General features: G+C 42.1%; 1 protein-coding gene across 3 annotated transcripts in view; it reads right to left on the reverse strand.

Moving 5' to 3' along the window:
• Positions 1-3,855: 3,855 nt before the first annotated feature.
• The window catches only part of Fhit (fragile histidine triad diadenosine triphosphatase), a 1,412,380-nt gene continuing 1,397,428 nt past the window's right edge, over positions 3,856-18,807 (reverse strand). For all 3 annotated transcript variants that reach the window (XM_075987481.1, XM_075987482.1, XM_075987483.1), the window contains one exon: positions 3,856-4,160. In XM_075987481.1, coding sequence (XP_075843596.1) covers positions 4,155-4,160 — 6 coding nt within the window. In that variant the 3' untranslated portion in view covers positions 3,856-4,154. The remainder of the gene's footprint in view (positions 4,161-18,807) is intronic.

Consider the following 18,807-nt stretch of genomic DNA (forward strand, 5'->3'; position numbering starts at 1 on the left):
CAAGAAAGGTGTCCTGAGGGTACTTAGCAAATATACACTGTACTGATAGAGACTGAGCCTCAGCTGCCCAAACTGAGTCTAGGAAGGTAGACGTGCTATGGAGCCTGAGCAGTGGGGAAAAGCGAAGAGTCTCCTTCTCCCTCATTCTGAGAAACAGCTTAACTTAGGGGGAAGAGGGCAGCTTCTCAAGAGGACCCTGCGTTCTTATCATATAGATTAAAGCAAGCCACAAACTCTCTCAGCCTCGGTCTCCTGGTCTACACAAACAGGATATTTGGGTCTTGTGGATGGGTTTGCTGACCCCTGAATGCCACATATCTCCTAATGTGGGGCGTATGGTAGAAGCTGAATGTATCTTAAAGAAAAGAGGATCGGTACTGAGAAGCTTGTCTGAGCTAAGGTTTTGACCGTTTCCAGCGCAATGCCTGTCATGAGGATGTTATAGGAGCAGTGTGTATGATATGACAAGGAGGAGGGAAGATTTGATGAGCAGGAACAGATTCCAACTCATCTCCCAAACACGTGTGCCAGATCTACAGCCTTACTGAAACAAGGGCTGCCCTTCCCAGTTCCCTTATCTTTAGTTCAAAGCAAACCAGAGCCTCTTGAACAATAAGAAGCAATACACAGGCAACAAGATAGCTCCTAAACAGCATGCATTCCTTCCTCAGAGTTCTGGAGGCGTGAAGTCCAAGGTCCGGGTGCTCAGAGATTAGCCATCCAGTGAAGTCCCACGTTTGCTTCCTAGATAGCACTGGATGCTCACAGGGTGTGATGAAAGCAGGCAGCCCTGTCGGTGTTCTCTGTAGGAGACTGTACTCTCTTGAGGAGCCAGCCATGATAAGCTAAATATGAACAGATGACCCAAAGGAAGTTCTTTACTTCTAACCATTATCACCTGCCAGTGTAGGACTCAGCCATCGATAAATTTAATAGAGGCCTGAGTCTCAGTAGTTTACCCTGAAGCAATGCCTGGTTGCAGAAAGGACCATAAACTAAGATTACCTGAGCACCACCCTAGAACAGACCATCCAAAGGAAATGCCTAACGTTCCAAACGCTGTAGATAGGATAACCTGTCAGCACACACTCACCAGGACACTTCTAGACAAATGCTAGCCAATCAGGGGTCTTGAACCCCTCATCCCCACTTCTACTACTATAAAAACCCAACTCAAACTGTGCTCGGGGCTTTCCGATTATTCCAATATGTTGGGCATACGGAGAGACCAAGTTTGCAAACTTGCATAAAATAAAGGCTCTTTGCTTTTACATCTGGGACTCGGTCTTCTTGTTGGTTTGGGGGACTTTGCAGATTTGGGCATAACATTCTCATGATCTAACACTTCCCAAAGGCCCTGACTCTGCTTCATCCTACAACACTATTTCAGTGTATGCATTTATACAGCACAGTTTCACAGTGGGGCAAGAGTTAGGCAAAGACTGAGGTAAGGAGATTCGTGGAGAAAGAGGCAGAAACGGAGGAGGATTTTTGCAGGGTTTTGACAGCACAGACAACATGGAAAACCAAACATGACTTGCGGTATGATTCAACTAATTGTTCCCTGTGACTAAGCTCTTACTCACCAGGGCTTCCAAGCCAGTGGGTGTAGAGTGGAATTAACTGCAGGGACGGGAGCAGGCTTTCAAGTCCCTTTGCTACAAAAGGCAAAGAGCGACACATTTGAGCTCCATGGTAGAGGAATGGTGGTTTTTTAGGGCTTTTGTTTGACTGACCAATCAGCAAACTTCCAGCGGGGAGGGCGGGGGGGGGGGGAGGGTCCTGGGTTTGTTCCCCATTTCCTCTTGCTCCCTGATGTTGTATCTACTGAGCACAGCCTGTTCAGATGACAGAGCTTCTAATTTCCAGCTAAGAAAAGAACTATAGAGTCCAGGCTGGAGGCCCGAACAGCTTCCCTGTCAAGAGGCACTACCAGTCCCTGTCAGCGACTATTGGCAAAGACCTAGAACAAGAGTTTAAACAAAATGCACTGAGTCATACACAGTCTATTAGACAAGATCAGAAACAGTCCAGTACCAAACACCCCAAGTTGTAGGTTGAAGAGTGGGCTTTATCTGAAAGGCAGACCCTTTTGAGATTCCTGGAATCAGTGGGCTTTGTAGATGGAAAGAAGCAGAGGCGCTCTTATGATGGCCCTGGAAGATAGAAGTGGCTATAAGTCCAAAACAGGTATTCTAAGCCATACAGGAGCAGGGGGAGAGGAGGAGAAGTGGGAGGATTGGTAAGCAGCAGCAGTGGAGGGAATTATCTAAGGTATAAGCTGCCTCGGTCCTGCAGTCATAGGATCTGAGTCACTGTACGCTGGTGATGGGGTCAAGTTGGGAGTGACCAATAAGCCAAAGGAAATTCTCAAAGAGGATTTATGTTGAGAAGAGAAAAAGGCTGTTTTCAGACATTTGTTTTCATGCTACCATTTACCTGTGCAAAGTCTAACCCTATTCTCTGAAATTTTGGAGCAAAGATCCGCTTCCATAATTTCTTTCTTAAAGAATTTAGCAAGATAGAGATGGGCACAGTAACTAGATAGGTACTAAGTGCCCTCCCTGCTTCTTTCCCTTATAGTCCCAGTACTCTGTATGGGACTGAGAGATAGTAAAATGCCTGACACCCCAGCAAACCTGAGTTTCATCCAAAAAGCAAGCCTATAACCCAAGCATTTGGAGACATAGAGATGGGTGGATCCGTGGGTTTTAATGGCTGTCCTACTTAACATAATCAGTGAGCCCCAGGTTCTAGGAGAGAACCTGTCTTAAAAAAAATATGATTGAGAGACAGTAAGATGGCTCATTCAGGAAAAAATGCTTTCTGCCAATCCTGACAACCAAAGCTTCATCCTCAGGACACACAAAGTGGGAGGAAAGAGCCAGCTTCTGAAAGTCCTGCTCTGACCTCCACAAATATACTGAGGTAAATAGGTACCACACACACACACACACACACACACACACACACACACACACACGATTGCTGTGGACTATTATTTTAAGATGTGTTACATTTGTTTATGCTGTGGAACATTAGTTTAATGATGCAAAGATGTGTAGCATTCTTCAATGGTGCATTTATTTACCTCTGTGAAGCTGTGTTATTGTGCCTGTCTAAAGCAGGCAAAGATTGGTCTAATAAAGAGCCAAATGGCCAACAGCAATGCAGGAAAAATTATAGATGGGGTTGGCAGGAAGAATAAGTAGGAGAAAAAGAGGGATAGAGAAGCAAAAAATGATCTAGCAGTCAGAAAAGGAGGAGGGCTCCAGTGGCCAGCCACCCAGCACCTACACAGCAAGCCATGGAGTGAGAAGTAAAGAAAGATATATGGGATAAAGATAAAACCCAGAGGCAAAAGGTAGATGGGATAATTTAAGTTAAGAAGAGCTAGCTAGAAATAAGCCAAGCTAAGACCGGGTATTCATAAGCAAGAGTAGGACTAGGTGTGATTTATTTGGGAGCTGGGTAGCAGACCCCCTAAAAGAACAAAAGAGCTAAAGAGTAAAAACAACCAGATACACAGAATAGATAATAGATAGACTGACAGACAGGCAGATAGATAGATAGAGAGATGAAGAAAAGAAAAATTCAAAACCACAAAACAGTGACCTTGGCCATCTTGATCTCTTCCAACTTAGCTTTTGTGTACTGACAGCAGGGGGAGAATTTGGCCAAGGAAAGGTTTCTGTGCTATTAACCAGTCAATGAAATTCTCTAAATCTCACCTCTACTATAACCAACTCTTGGCTCACAGGAAACCTACTAGCTCCAAAAGAGCAGCTTCTTCAGTTAGACCTTTCGAAGGCCTGAAAATACCAATTTTTAAGTCAGCCAGCAACACCAGGTAGATATTTTAGCTAGCACTTTATTTTCATCCAGGCTAAGGGACAGTATGGAAAAGGTCCTCTTCTCAGTGCCTCAGTGAGAAACTGTGGCAGGCTCTCTCTGCTACTGTTTGTGAAGTTAGCCTGTCAGTCACTGTGATTGAAACGTAACCCCAGTGACTTCCACAAGTGCAATAAAATGCTTTGCAAAAGACTGCGGAATCGTGGGATGTAATAAAGTCTGCTCGGCTTCATTTCCAATGCTGCAGAGTCCAGAAGAGCGAGGCCCATTTCCTTATGCCTTGGGATTTGTTTGAGTTACTTTCATGCCTGGAAATGACAGAACATAAAAACAGACATTTAGTTAGAACTGGTAGCGTTTCTTTTGAGACACAGCAATAAACAGAATATAAGTTTGTTTACTGTTAATCTGTTAGATTGCCGTTAACATTTTATGGGAAATGATATTGATGTGTGGGTAAGCGATGGGAAATAAATGATTTCAGACCTTTCGATGCCTACGCTTATCCTCTGGGTCCGTGTGTTTTCTTTCTTTGCCCTTTGCCCATCACTAAAGGTCAGATAAATGAACTCTTAAGTTTCCACATTATACCAATTCGAAGAGAAAACCAATTCAGATGGTAGGTACTACAAGAAAAGGGCATGCCAAACACTACCATTCTCCAAACTCTCTGCTGAGCTTAAAAACACAGATTTCTGCACTCTGTCCCCCATATTCTGATTCCTCAGATCTGTAGAAAGGCCAGGAATCTGTTTCAAAGCAAGCTTTCCATGCGAAGGTGAAGGGTTTGGCACCTGAATTTGGGAAACTGTTAAGGCCCTGTGCAGCTGGCTGATTCAGCTTTTTGTAACGGCCAAGGTGTCTTAAAGATATGTGTCAGGCCTCCAACATTTCTCCTCACAAGATTAAATAATAACTTCTCGTCACTGTCTTATTTTATCTTGCAAGAAAATAAGAAATTCTCGATGGCATAGTAGGGTAGTTTAGATCGAAATCCAGGTGACCGTCGAGTTACATTACACAGCTCGGCCTCTGCCTTATTTGTTGTAGCCTTAACCCATCTAAACTTCAATGCCTGGCCTCAGTATGATGGGTATGACCAGCAACAGGGATGGCAGGGCCTGGCAGCTGGGAGCAGAGTAACAACTGGAAGAAAAGCAAAGTAGGAAGGGAAAGAGTAGAAGCCTTTATGAGTTTTATTTCTTAAAATTTGGAAAAGACTAGGGGAGGAGGTGCTAGGAAAATTGGGTAGCCACCATGGATGTGATAAATGAAGATATTTTGAAAAATATGGTTATGGATCACAGACTTCTCAAGTATTTTCTCTTTCCAAAATCTTGTTTTGATTTACATATGTTACGTGTCTGTGCAATTGCATTTTGCACTGTATGCAGGCTCCTGTGGAGGCCAGAAGAGGACACTGGATCCTGTGAAGCTGGAGTTCTAGGCAGTGATGAGTGGCCTATGTGGGTGCTGGGAACTGAAGTGAGGTCCTCTGGAAGAGCAGCAAGGGCTCATATCTTCTGAGCCACGGCTGCAGCTCCTCCTTCAATGTTTTAAAGAGATTCCAGAGGCGAATTAAGCTGCCTTTCATATCCGGTTTGCCATCTGTGGATTCCAGTGCAGCACAAAAGATGCGGGGTGCGAAGAGCAAGCTCCCTGTGTTTATTTCAAGGGTTCTGTTTAAGGCTGTCTTGGTTTTAGATCCAGCCAAACTCACGTTGGTGAAGACAACATCAGTAGTCTTTGGTCTATAGAGGAGAATTTTCATGAGTCTAGAAACCCATTTCCTGCAAGTTGGTAGTAATGTCAGAGAGCACAGGGGGAGGCAGCTCAGTATAATGACATGTAGTCCCTTTGGGATCCGGACACAGAGGCTAAGTCATTCCTCACCTGAACCACTGTGCACCATAAAGAAGGTGGGAAGGCCGGGTATTAAATCGGCCATTTTGCCCCTGGAGAAGGGTCCTGCCTTATTCTCACAAGATTCTGAGACCATTTGTGGGTGTTCCCAGCACTGCTTGCCTTGTCTGAAGATGTGGGTCAACTTCTGAACATTCATCACAGACTTCGTCCTTGAACAATTATTAACTCTGAGTCAGAGGCACCTGTGCAGGCCTGAAAATGGATGTGGCCTCTCGTTTCTTCTGCCTTGCCTGTCTAGGGCAGATTTATGTCCTGGGAATTTCTATCAGTTTTATTTTTGAACATTGTAGCCCATGTTCCAGCCACCACTTCCCCTTCTCAGTCCAGCTCTGTGTTCTCTGAGTCTCCTATAACCCTCTCTCCACAGGAGGCTCTCTCAGACCGCTATCACTGCTTCTAGAACTTATCCTTCACACAGCCTTAGATTCTACACATCCTTCTCGCTTCTCAAGGCTCCGTCTGTGGTAGTTTCATTTATATAACTTGTCTGGAGCCTCGTGGAAAGCAGTGTCTACCTTCCTTACCCAAAACATTGGGAAGGCTTACAAGCCTTACATTTGAGAAAAAAAAAATGTGTCCAAAGTTCTGTTGTGTCTCTGTAGTGAGAGGTAAGGTGAACTGAGTACATTAGGGGCTGCAGGGTCTACATAAAGCACCCACAAATGTGCCTAGGGTAGTGCAATGCTTCCCCTTTGTGGGTCTCCCTCTCTTGTTTGAATGATTATTTCTGCCATCTTTGTCACTTGGCTAAGCGGTGGCAACTGTGCCTTTACAGTGCAGAGTGCAGGTGGTGACATGTTCCACTCTCCATTGTAGTGAACCTAAAACAGTGTGTCCACTTTCAGATCCTCAGTTTCCTTCCATGTCACCTCCACCATCGATGGTGAAACCTTTCAATTATCCAGAGATGTTGATCAAAGGATTTGCTGATGAGGGAACAAGCCTCTCAGGAGAGTGTGAGAAAATGAAGGCTTCGATCCCTGACGTGTTTCTAGACCATTCGGAAAAATACTTTATGCAGAGTGAGGCCAGGGCACCAATCGCAAGGAGTCAGATGAGCTGGTTATGCCCATGGGTTTCTGCAGGCAGAGAGCTGAGGGGCCATGAATGCCCCAATTTTCAGTTATGTCTAAGTTCTTAATAGATATAGTGGAAAATGTGCTTTATAAACCAGGTGGTGGTGGTAATCCTAGCACTAGGGAGGCAGAGGCAGGCAGATCTCTATGAGTTTGAGCCCAGCCTGGTCTACAGAGCAATTTCCAGGATAGCTAGACGTACATACAGAGAAACCCCATCTTAGAAAAAAAAGTAGAATATTCTTGATAAATGACAGGCATTATATTGCCAGATGCATATTCTTCAGTCATGAACGACAACAGGAGAATTTTCCTTTGCTCTCATAGTATGAGAGATACTTGCAGAAGAAAGCTTTGGATTCTAAAGGGAAATTAAAATGCCTATGGAAGATCATCATCAAAGTTTTTGAGAAAGATTATAGAAGCCTGAAACCCACAGGGAGGTCTTTGAAATTTCCCTGTGTTCTGTGTATGATTTGATGGGTACAGGTGAAATCATAGGTGTCACTGGGCTGCTCCTCTGTGAGCCTGAACTGAACCCTGCTGACTTCTTGAATGTGCAGCCACATCATGTTGACCAGCTTTCCGTTACTCTGATGGATTCCTAAGATAAAGAATGTATAAAGTAGAAAGGTTGACTCGGGCTTAAAATTTCGGGGAGTTTGTCTGTGATCAGTCAGGCCTGCTGCTTTGGTCCATGACAGTGAGACCACATGGTGAGCTGGAAGCAAAAAAAAAAAATAGAAAAGAGGACATAGTCTCCTGTAAGCCCAATGACCACTCAGTTAGTTGGCCTCACCTATGAGGTTCCATCACTTCCATATAACGCTAGTTTGGGGATCAAGCCTCTAGCCACTAGGCCTTTAGGGGATATTGTAGATTCTATGGTATTTTCATCAATCTCTAAAAATCCTTTCCCCATGGCCTCTGAAGTACATCGATGGCAGTGTTTTTGTACCTGATGTATCAAGGAGGTTAGTCTCTCCTATTCCAATTCCACTATGCCTGGTCCAGGGGAAGTCCTCTTCTACACTGAAGCCGAAATGACAAATTGCTGTCTCTCTCCTGTGGGTGAACCTGGGTGGAAGCTGTCCACAGGCAAAATACCCTGACAGTGTATAAAGGGAAGGCTTGGACCACAGAGCTCTGCTGCCCTTCTCTCTCTCTATGGGAGCGGTCCCACACCTGATTGTCATTGGAATTACCTATGGAGATGGAAACACGCCTTGCAGTGCCTCTTCTGACTGATCCAGAGTATGCAGAAACTGTGGAAGGGAATCACTATACTTGAGAGCGGCAGCATCCTCACCTCTCTCCATTCTTCACCGGGGATTCCACCCTAAAATGTGTTCTTGGTGCAGTGTGGTTTTACTGCTGAGAACAGGGTAGATGAAGGGTATTTATTTTCCTCACTCACGTGATTGGGGCCGTTACTGCCTTTGCAGTAAAGATCACTTGACAGGTGATCCTTGCCAATGATGATCAGTGACTTGGTCTGTCTGGCTTTCTTACCAGGACTAGACAAACATGGTTTGTTATCTGTGTGTGTGTGTGGAAGGGGGTGTGTGCACACGCATGCGTGTACAAACAGAAAACAGAGGTCAGTGTTAAATACTTTCCTTAATCACATTCCTTCCATCTTATTTTTGAGGTTGTATCACTCACTGAAACTGGATCTCAGCAATCCCTTTAATTCTGACTGTCCAAGGAGCCATCCAGGCGGCCCCGGATCTGCTTCTCCCATCTCTATGCCCCTGTGCTGAGATTATGGGTGCATGTCACTACACCCAGATTTCTAGAGTACTGGGGATCCGAACTTGCATGGCAAGTACAGACTGAGCCATCTCCTGAGACCCAGAAATAGTTTTAAAATTAGGTTACCACATTTAGCAATAACACAGCTCTGAGAGGCTCGCACGAAAACCTCTTTAGCCAGTGTCTTCTCCTAAAACCTTAGCTCCAAGCAGGCTAGTGAGACAACAGAGCAGCCACAGAAAGGGTTCCGACTCACACCAAAGCAATTGAGCAATTTTCTAAAGGCAGAGCCCCTGACCTCTCTTCTTTAGCTTTTTCTTAATAAACTGGCCTGGAAAAACTGCAGCGCGAAAGCTGCTGACGGCAATGTGTTAAAGTAGGTGGGTAACGGAAAAGCTGATGGAGAGATGCCAAGGGTCAGAGATCCGCTCTGATCAGTATCTCTGAGACAGTACAATTATGCTTCCATCGAGAGATAGGAAGGGGTTACCCCAGGTTCACTGCTAGAAACCCAGAAGCGTGAGGGTGAAATCCAGAGAGTGGCAACTTCCACGTGTACCATCAGACTCCAAATTACCCCTCTGTAGCGTGTTTTACATGCTGAATAATAACACCACTTCCTGAGACGACCAAGGGCTAACGAACTTCCTATTCGACAGGGTCCATTTCCCTGTCTGTGGGGTCTTAAAAAACAAAATGCAGCCCTGGACACCATAAGGCCAAGCCTTTCAGAAAGTAGCGTGAAGACAATTGTTCTCTGGCAAGGCTGGGGCTGACCCACCTCTGCTTAGACAGTGACCATGGACTTGAAGACTCAAACTCTAAGAATTGGAAGCACATAAGAAAACTGACCTGAAAGCTTGGAGCTCTGAGTTACATCCTTTGGTATCCCTGAGGTTGCCTCCTCTACAAATATAATGGCATCTGCTTTGAGCCTGGTAGAAGGCGGGGAAAGCAGAGTAGGCTGGGAAACTCCCAATACAACTTGGGCACTTCCTGCTACTACTATAGATAGGCACCGACGCTCTGTCTGCGGCTTTCTCTATTTCTATTCTCATGTCTGCTGCAAGCCCAGCAGGGACTCTCCCTAAAAGACCCCATCCCTTCCTCGGAGCTTATGAAAAAAATCTACTTTCTTGGTCTCCGAATCTTCTGCTGATATTACACTTCTCTGCAACCCGGTCAAAATGAAAGAAGGATTACTTTCTATTCACTTGTATCTTGCAGGAGATAAACTAATTCTGAGAAATTCCCTACAATGGGAGACACTTTCAGACACTGCAAATGGGCAAGGAAGAAGTGAAAAGGCACTCATGCTTTGTCATAGACTTTTTCTGATAGCTTCCGCTGGTATTGCTTTTGAGGGTGACCTTCTTTCAGAACCTCCGTTAGCTCTAACTCAGGTTCTTCTGTTATAATAGAGTTTCGCGCCAAGCGTGGGACAGGCTATCTTTGATAGTTAATGGCTCTAAGAGTTTGTTGAGCACGTCATTTAATTAATAGTACTTGTGTCTGGAGTGGACACACCTTCTGGAGCTGCCTGGAAGGGCGCATTTGCTAAAGGCCTATAGGCACCCACTCCTGAATCATCACCCGGTTTATTTATTTATTTATTTATTTATTTATTTATTTATTTATTTATTTATTTTTTATTATAGGATGAGAAGTAGGATCATCCAAGCTTGTATCTGCCTAACCGGTTTATAAGCTTTCAGCACGTTCACCTGACTAGTGAATTAAAGGTGTGGTCCCTCCTCTGCCCTTTCCGTCACCATTTAAAAGACCTGGTGCTGGTGAAATTACAACTCTTTTTCCTCGTGAGTCCAGACTCTAGCGCAAATAAATCCTCTGATTAACGGATGAAAGCTTATTATCTTAATCAGGACGATCCAACAGGAGTCACATGATAAACCTTTAACCTGTTGGGTAAGAGGCAGGTAGTGGGATAAGTTCTGATCTATCTTAGTCACAAGCCAGCCAGCCTCTGTTACGATTAAATCCATCTTGGAACCAAATGCCGTGGGAATGAGGGGGCGAGAGAGATTGCGCGGTGGTTAAAAGTGCTTGTGGCCCTTGCAAGGGCCCTAGGTTCTGTTCTCACCATCCACATTGGGAGGCTTACAACCACCTAGAACTCTAGATCCAGGGCATCCAACAATTTCTGGCCTCTGAGGTCACATCCTCACAGTTAATTTTTTAAAGAAAATGTTTATTTTTAAAAAGATTAAGCATTGAAAACTGTAATAAAACATGGGTGAAGCAGGAGCAGAGACTATTTCATGCTGCCTTCATTCCCTAGACTCTAGACCAAATGTTGTAAAACTTACAAAGTTTCTCACTCTGTAAAACAATAATCAAAATACAGCCATCTTTAAGCTTCTTAGCAGGGGCATTAAAGATGGTGGTACCATTCCTAGGAGAGATAACTGCTTCCTTTTGGGGACCCAAGGGTTATTTTTTCCTAGAACCCCATCACTACATCATGGATACAAAAGTTCAAGTTAACATGTTCTACACCAACTTAGAAGCCATTAACAGGGAAAGAGACAAGGGCCAGAGCCTTCATTCCTTCCATGGGATGACCCTTGCCTATTCAAGGGGCATTGTAGTTAAGGGATAAAGGAAATAGGACATTGTCTTAGACTGGGAACTTGGGGACATCTCTCTGAGTGGATGATATTTGAGTTCCATCTAGAACGGAGGGAAGAAGGAGGCAAAGCTATTCCAGTAAGAAGGGTACCCCCATGCTCCATGGTCCCTGGGGGTAGGTCAGTGTTTGATGTGATCCTATACCAGCAAGAAACAGGAAGATTAGGAAAGACATTTTGGGGACTGCTGTGGGGCATAAAACAGTTTTTTAGCTACATCTTCCAAGGCTTCATGTGATTTAGCCCTGGCTGGCTCTTCAGTGCGCTGGAAGATCATGACCTTGCTTTCCATTTAAGGGTAGTGATCTTAACTTGACTTTCTCTTTTAATGCATTCTTTCTCCGGTGTGACCTTGGGTGAGCTAGAGAACAGAGATATTTATTTTAAGAGTCAGACTTAACAGCTTACATATGACAGTCTATATAAAGAAACGGTATTTTTAATTGCTGTATTCTGGAATTCAATCTAAATCAGAATGAGGGAGTTCTTAGATTTTTTTTTCAGAAAATGCTTTTCTTTTAAATTCTTGAACTATTTCAAACTTCCATTGAGCCTCACTCTTTTCAAACATTAAAGAAGTTGAAGCTAACCACACGTGAGCTGTTAAGAAATTCCCGAATTAACAAGAGATCTTTGAGGAGAGTTAAGTAAGCAAGACTTTCATGAGAGTGTCAGGGACACAGGCACCTTTACACTGTAGGCATGTTTGATAACTCCAAAATTTGCAGAACCCATGGAGACATAGAGGGAAGAGTTTGGCCAGCTCCTCAGAGCTCTTCAGAGACAAAACTGGTGCTTTCTAGAAAGCTCCCCTTTCTGGGAACGGTGACTTGGGCTCATTGCTTTGTAATTAAAAGCTGATTTGAACACCAGTGTGAGCCTTGAGTTCTTCTAGGTATCACCACACTAACGCTTTGCACCTCGGGATGCCAGCCACTCTAAGTTTTACTCCACTTGAGCAAGATATAGGGCTTTAGTGGACGGAAATTTATGAGAGCATCTAATTGCATTCAAGGAATTTTTGCTTCTCTTAAAGCAATGAAAATAATCTTCCGGTTTTTATAGACCTCTTTGACCTAAAGATACCTGCTGGCAAAAAAAGACGCCTCAACTGAACTCTTTAAATGCTCAATTATTACACGGCTTCTACCATCTAATGCACTGACTCCCACTGTTTGAAAAAAAAAAGAACTCTTAAATACCCTCTAAAACTGATTGGTCAAGCCTAGATCAAGAAGTGACTCTGGGAAGGCTTGTATGGCAAGAGGGGTGCAGAGAGAGGTAGACAAGCATGACCAATACAAAGTCAACTGGCTTATGGTAAGATAAAAGAAAGAAGCCAGTTGGATTGGAGTTGGTCACAATGTGCTAGTGACTTGCCCAGAACCCATGTACACCCCTTCTTGTTCTCATCATCACCTGTGTCCTTCAGAGTTATTGCCATTCTTATTGGGTGGGAATAACTTGCCTAATACTGTGTTTGGCTTGAAGTGAGTCATCAGAGAATAGTTTGTGGTTGAGTTCTAGAGACTCCCGTTTAAAGTTATCCCTAGGCAAATAGCCGTTTAAGCGTTTGGTATAGTCAGCAATGTTTTGGTGAAAAGCAACATGCCCTGAAGCCAGATGTTCCTCTGAAGGAAAAGTGGCACGCTGCCTTTTTAATATCACTGGACCTCCCTCCCCTCTTGGTCTCTTGGCTCTTTTCATTATGGAGGATTCTCCTGCCTCTGGTTTCTTCCAATGATGAGCTGGACGAACACTTGAAGCTTGAAGTTGCCGACACCCGAGTTGATAGCTTCTGGAGCTGTGTTAATACATCCACGGGAGGGGGAAATCTCTAATTGACTTAGCTGAATTCTCATTCTAGAACTGTATTTTTCTTACAGAATTGGTAATTCCAAAATCAAACCTCTGCTGCATTCCATTCTGCTCCTATTCTCTGATGAACTCTTCCAAAGATTTTTCTACATGTTTTCACATCCAAGAAAGACAGCAGATTCTCCAAGACCCTCTGGCTACCTAAAGGATCTTGAATGGAGCCCCTGGGAGTCCTCACTGACTTAAAAACACAGTGTCTAGTGGATTGTCATCAATCTTGACCAGTTGCAGCTTATTCCTGGTCATCTAATGAAGTGTGAACTTTCGAGTTTGTTCCTGGGGACTTGGGGTAGCACTATCTCCCCAGCAGATGGCTGTGATGGTTGGCTAAAGTGAAATACAGGAGACCACTAGCACGAGAATCATCAAATGCTGGCTTTGTTCCTGAAGTCACTGAAGAAGCAAGCACAAACTGTATCTTGCTCCTCTGCTCCATTGTATGATTCCAGCCCCCAGTTAGCTAGAATTCTTTAGGAGCAGATGTTTCTCAAAAGACCCAGCAATTGTGTTGTGAAGGCTAAACATGGACTCTGAAGTCAGACAGCCTAAACCTTGAATTTCCAGAGTTCTCGAAGTCACATAGCCACCTTCAGCCTCCATTTCTGCTTCTGCAAACCAGGGAAGTCTGGAGAGTCACTGAAGGATTTGCAATGAAGTTGAAGATGTGCTTAGAACGAGTTGTTCATAATAAGCTTTCCTTAAGTGGTGTCAGCAGGAATTATTGCTGCTAACTAACAAGGGTCCTCTCTGTAGTGGTCTCCATTCTTTATTTTAAAAATAATGATGACTTTGGCCCAGGTAGCTTCATAAAGCCGAGGAGGATGGTGGGCAGGAGGGGTGGGCAACCCTCCATGTGTTAGCAGCGTGTCTGCAGAGATTCCCCGCCACAATTATTTTGTTTCAGCTTAAGCCAACATGCAACAATTGAGTACCTAGGCAGCAGTTAAACCATACAGTAAAATTGAGTTCTTCCTTTCCTTTCCATTTATTATTATTGTTGTTATTGTTATTTTCCCACTTGTCTTATTATTTTGTTTCTTTTTCTTGAAATATAATACACACAAAGAGAAAAACTGCAGATGGCTTGTATCTGGATAACAGAATCAATACAAAACAAAATAAAAGCATATCTTCTACCACGCCTGGTCAAAAAAAAAATTGAATATTGCCAGCCCCCACTCACTTCAGCCCACATGGCCCCCTTTCCCTTCCCACCTCATTCACAGGGCCTGACCTCCGCAGGGATTGTTCCATGCCGTCCCTTCTAATTTCACCATCTCAGTGAGTGTCTGTAAGCAACAGAATATAAAGTTGCCTGGTTTGGGGACTTAAAATGAAGGCAATCACAGGGTTTGTGTTCTCTTACGTGGTTCTGTTGTTCCATATTCTCATACGCACTCAATGCAGTCCGTCTGCAGAAACTCTGAAGACTGCAGTAAGCATGTCTGGCGTTGCATTCTGCTACAAGCTACATTTCCCCGATGACTGGTTCATCAATTCCTTTTTTTTTTTTTTGAGAGGGTGAGTGGAGGGGTCACCTTCCTCTTAAGTCTGATTTCTTGACCTTTTCTTGCCACGTTTGAAAAGATTTTGGTACCTTGTTAGTTACAGTCTTTTCCTATAGCAAAATCAAGAAGATAATCTCTATGCTGTCTTCAAACCCTTTATTGCTTTATATTGCACATTCTGAATTAAAATTTACCTGGAACCAGCCTTTATATACAATGTGAGGTAGGGCTTCATTTTATTAATTTTCTACCTGGATATTCAATTTTCCTAGACCCATTTGCTGAAAAGATTTTCCTTTCCCCAGAGTCCTGTGGTACCATTTCCTCATAAATCAAGTGTTCATATATGCCTGCATCTCATCCAGATCCCTATTTTGTTCCTTCAGTCTGCTTGTGCTTGTGCCAATACCTTGCTTGCTGAAGTCTTGTAGCCTTGTGATAAATAAATAAATCCTGATATCTTGTAGAATAAGCCCTGGAGTGGTTTTTTTATTATTATTATTTTAAGTTTTCTGGCTACATTTCTATAAAGAGTTTAGGATCAGCTTGTCAACTTTCACCAAAACCAAACCATGGGAATTTTGGGTTGTATCTCACTGAATTTAGAGGCAACTAAAGAAAAGCAAGTTTTCACAAAACCAGTAATTTATCTCTGTTTATTTAATTCATCTTTAATGCTTTTAACACTTTATAGTTTTCTGTCTAGAGGATTACATATCTTTATTTTTAAATACCTGATTTTTTATGTTAAATCTAAATTAAATAAAATTAAATAAAATCTAAATTAAATGCTAAATTAAAACATTTTCCATTCTAATTGTGAATAGAGAAGTTGAAACCATGTATATTTTTATATTTAGAGGTCCTTCTACATCTACTGATCAATTCTAAACCAATTTTCCATATATTCTTGGGCTTTTGTGGTATGTTATAATATTGCCCACAAATAATAACAGCTTTATTCATCTCTAATTCCTTCTCATTTATTGTGTGCTGGGAACTTGAACACATTTCATAGTACAAATGTCAACAGGGATTATTCTGATGTCATTGTCAATCTCAGATTGACAGCTTTTCACTTTTACTTCTCAATTCCCTTCCAGCTTTCCTAGAACTTTGATATTTATGTACATGGTATTTTCACCTGTAATTTAATCCACATCTCCTGAGCCAGTTCTCTCATTTTCTCTTCAACTAATCTGAGGGACGACATTATTTGATAGTCTACGATGATGCAGAAGTCATACTGATCAGTATATATTATCCTTTCCATAGATGTATGAACATATCACCTATGTGTGTCTGTTCTCCATTGATCTGTCATCACTTAGAAATTCGTTTCCTCCCAGTAAAGCTGTACATTTTATTTTTGTACTGCTCCTGTTTGCTTTATTTGCAGAGCAACTCACATAGTAATCGGGCAGCAAAAGAATTTCTCTTTCCTTTCCATATCTGCTCTGGCAGAATCTAAGTATGATTCTTATTTTGTTGTCTTGGGTATGGCAGGCAATACCAATAAATTTGTCTGGGCCTGATAACTTGTTTGTTGAAAAGCATTTAAAACAAGTTTGAGTTCTCTAATCACTATCAAATTATTCATAGAATCTTTTGATCTTATGTAAGTTGGATCAATTTTATTTTTCTGGAAACATGACTTATTTAATCTAAACTTTCAAATGCATTACCCTGGTGTTATTTCACACATTCTCTTCCTCTTTTCAGCAACTACAATAACTATACAGAAGTTTGCTTCTTGTTTCTAATACTGGATTTCCTTGGTGATTTCTCTTTTTAAAGAATCAAGATTTGGTCTCTTTGATCATTTTATTTGATTGTATTGTGTTTGTCATTGTACAACCTATCTTTATTGTCTCCTTATTTTGAAACAGTTAGGTTCTCTAGCTGTTCAGAATGGTTTCTCCAATACCTTTCAGATATTAATTTATTGATTAAATGCATTGTCATGGATAAAAGAAAACCATCCTCTAAATACCTACTTAGTTTGCTACAAGTTTTAGCTGTCTTAACTTAGCTCAGAAGATTTTCCATCTTTTGTCTTCTTGCTTTTACTTTGTACTTCCTTTAGTATGTGAATTGATGATGGAGTCTCTTAGGTTTGTATGAAAAAATGTATTTACTTCACCCTCATCAATTATCAACTTCCTGTCAAATACTTCTGATAAGATAGAATATCAAATAATAATAACATATAATAATAAATCAACTCATGAAGAGAAAAGTTGCATTTTGGTTCATATGTTTAGTAAAAAGCCAGCTAGTCTTCCTGTACTTGGGCTTGTGGGTAGAAAGTTTGTGAGAGCAAAGCCACTAACTCCATTGCAGGAGAAAGAGGAAAAGGAAGACCATGATCCCATAGTTCACTTCAGGAGCATGATCTAGGACATCTCCCTATGCTCAGTTCTTGGTTCTGTCACCTCCCACAGGTGCCAGAGTGAGACCCACCCTTCCATATGTGTCAGGGCATTAAAGACAGATCTAAACTACAGCATTTATAAAGAATGAATGTTATGGATCTCTGTCTAGCTTGGTAATTATTTTCTCTTGGCTACATAAAATATTCGTGTCTACTGATTTTGATAGCTTTTGTTATTGTTGCCTTTGAAGATACACCACTTTCTTATATCTTTGCTGCAATTTTATTGGGGTATGAATTTATATGAATTATCCTTCATTTTGTATTGTAGCTTGGATATGTTCTTGAATTTTTTGGCATCTCACACACACACATACTGAAAGAGACACAGAGAGAGACAGAAGACAAACCCTCATTGTGGTTTGTCCTTTTCCTTCTACATGGTCCATGGTTAAGTTGACTAACAATAGTGTTTATGATGATGCGGTACTAAATCCATTCAGTATGCGTCTGTATTTATTTTTAACTTTATATTGCTTCTATTTGGTGCTTTTTCACATCATCTGAGACTTTTTAATGGGTATTTTGTGAAATTTTATTTGATAGAAATACTTCTATTGCTTAAGAAAAATGTAGCTCAAGAGTCTTCAATTTGCCTTCCACAAATAACTGTCATTTCCATTATCCTTTTCTACTTGACTTCATTTTATTAAAACCAGTCGATACTTTAACTCACAAATGAAAAGTCTCACACAGTTGGTTTTTAAAGAAGCCACTTGTGGGGCTTTGGATGAGAAATGTCCTCCAGGGGCTCCTGTATTTGAAGGCTTGCTCCCAGGTGGCACTGCTTAGGAAAGGAATAGAGCCTACTGCAGGAAGTCACGAGGGGCTGGCTTTGAGGGTTAAGGCCTTGCTCCACTTCCTGGCCCCCTTTTCTGCTTCCTATGTACAAATTAAAACTAGCGGTTAGTTTCTTGCCCTCCCCCCTGCTGCCATGCATTCCAAGACGTGATTGACTTTATCCCTCTGGAATCATTAGTCAAAACAGATCTTTGTTTGCCTCCACTGTGGGGTATTTTATCACAGCAACGGCACAGCGTGACTCCACTTGTGTTCCTGGTCCCGAATTGTATAAATCCCAATGAGCATCTACACAGTAGAATGCCATTCTGAAACCATGGAGCTTCACTTAGGGTTTTATACCTTCAATATCTACTAGATTTTATTTATTTATTTTTATTGTTCTTTCCAATTCAATACCCAGAAAGTTAAATTGACTTATCCACCACAAAAAAACTATGAAAAATGTGAAACTATAAAAAAAGCTTAATCTGTGAAAAAAAAGTAACATCTGCGATTTTTAAAATAGATTCCAGCTTTCTGCTAAATTAAAAAAACTTAAACTAAAACATTCAATATTCTCTATCCATAAACAATGTAAACAGTTGCTTTAACATCTGTGTCTGATAGCTCCAATTTTTACATAAACTATGATTGGCCACTTATTTGTAACAAAATGCCGTGATACCATAGGCCAGGAGGCAATGGAAGTCCACCTCCCACAGATTTGGGGGACAGTGGTCCAACAGCAAGGCCACCTGTTCTGGGGCTGCTTGTCTTGTCCTGAAGTCAGCCTCTTCAGACTATCTTCTCAAGTGAGCACTGAAACCCACAATATAAGGGTGCTAAATCCATCATAGAGGCCACATACTCATGATGTCATCCTCACACAATTAACCGCCAAAAAACCACCACCTAACACCGTCACATGGTAAGTAGGACCTCTTCAT

Source organism: Microtus pennsylvanicus, chromosome 10, assembly GCF_037038515.1.
Source record: "Microtus pennsylvanicus isolate mMicPen1 chromosome 10, mMicPen1.hap1, whole genome shotgun sequence".
Classification (NCBI taxonomy): domain Eukaryota; kingdom Metazoa; phylum Chordata; class Mammalia; order Rodentia; family Cricetidae; genus Microtus; species Microtus pennsylvanicus.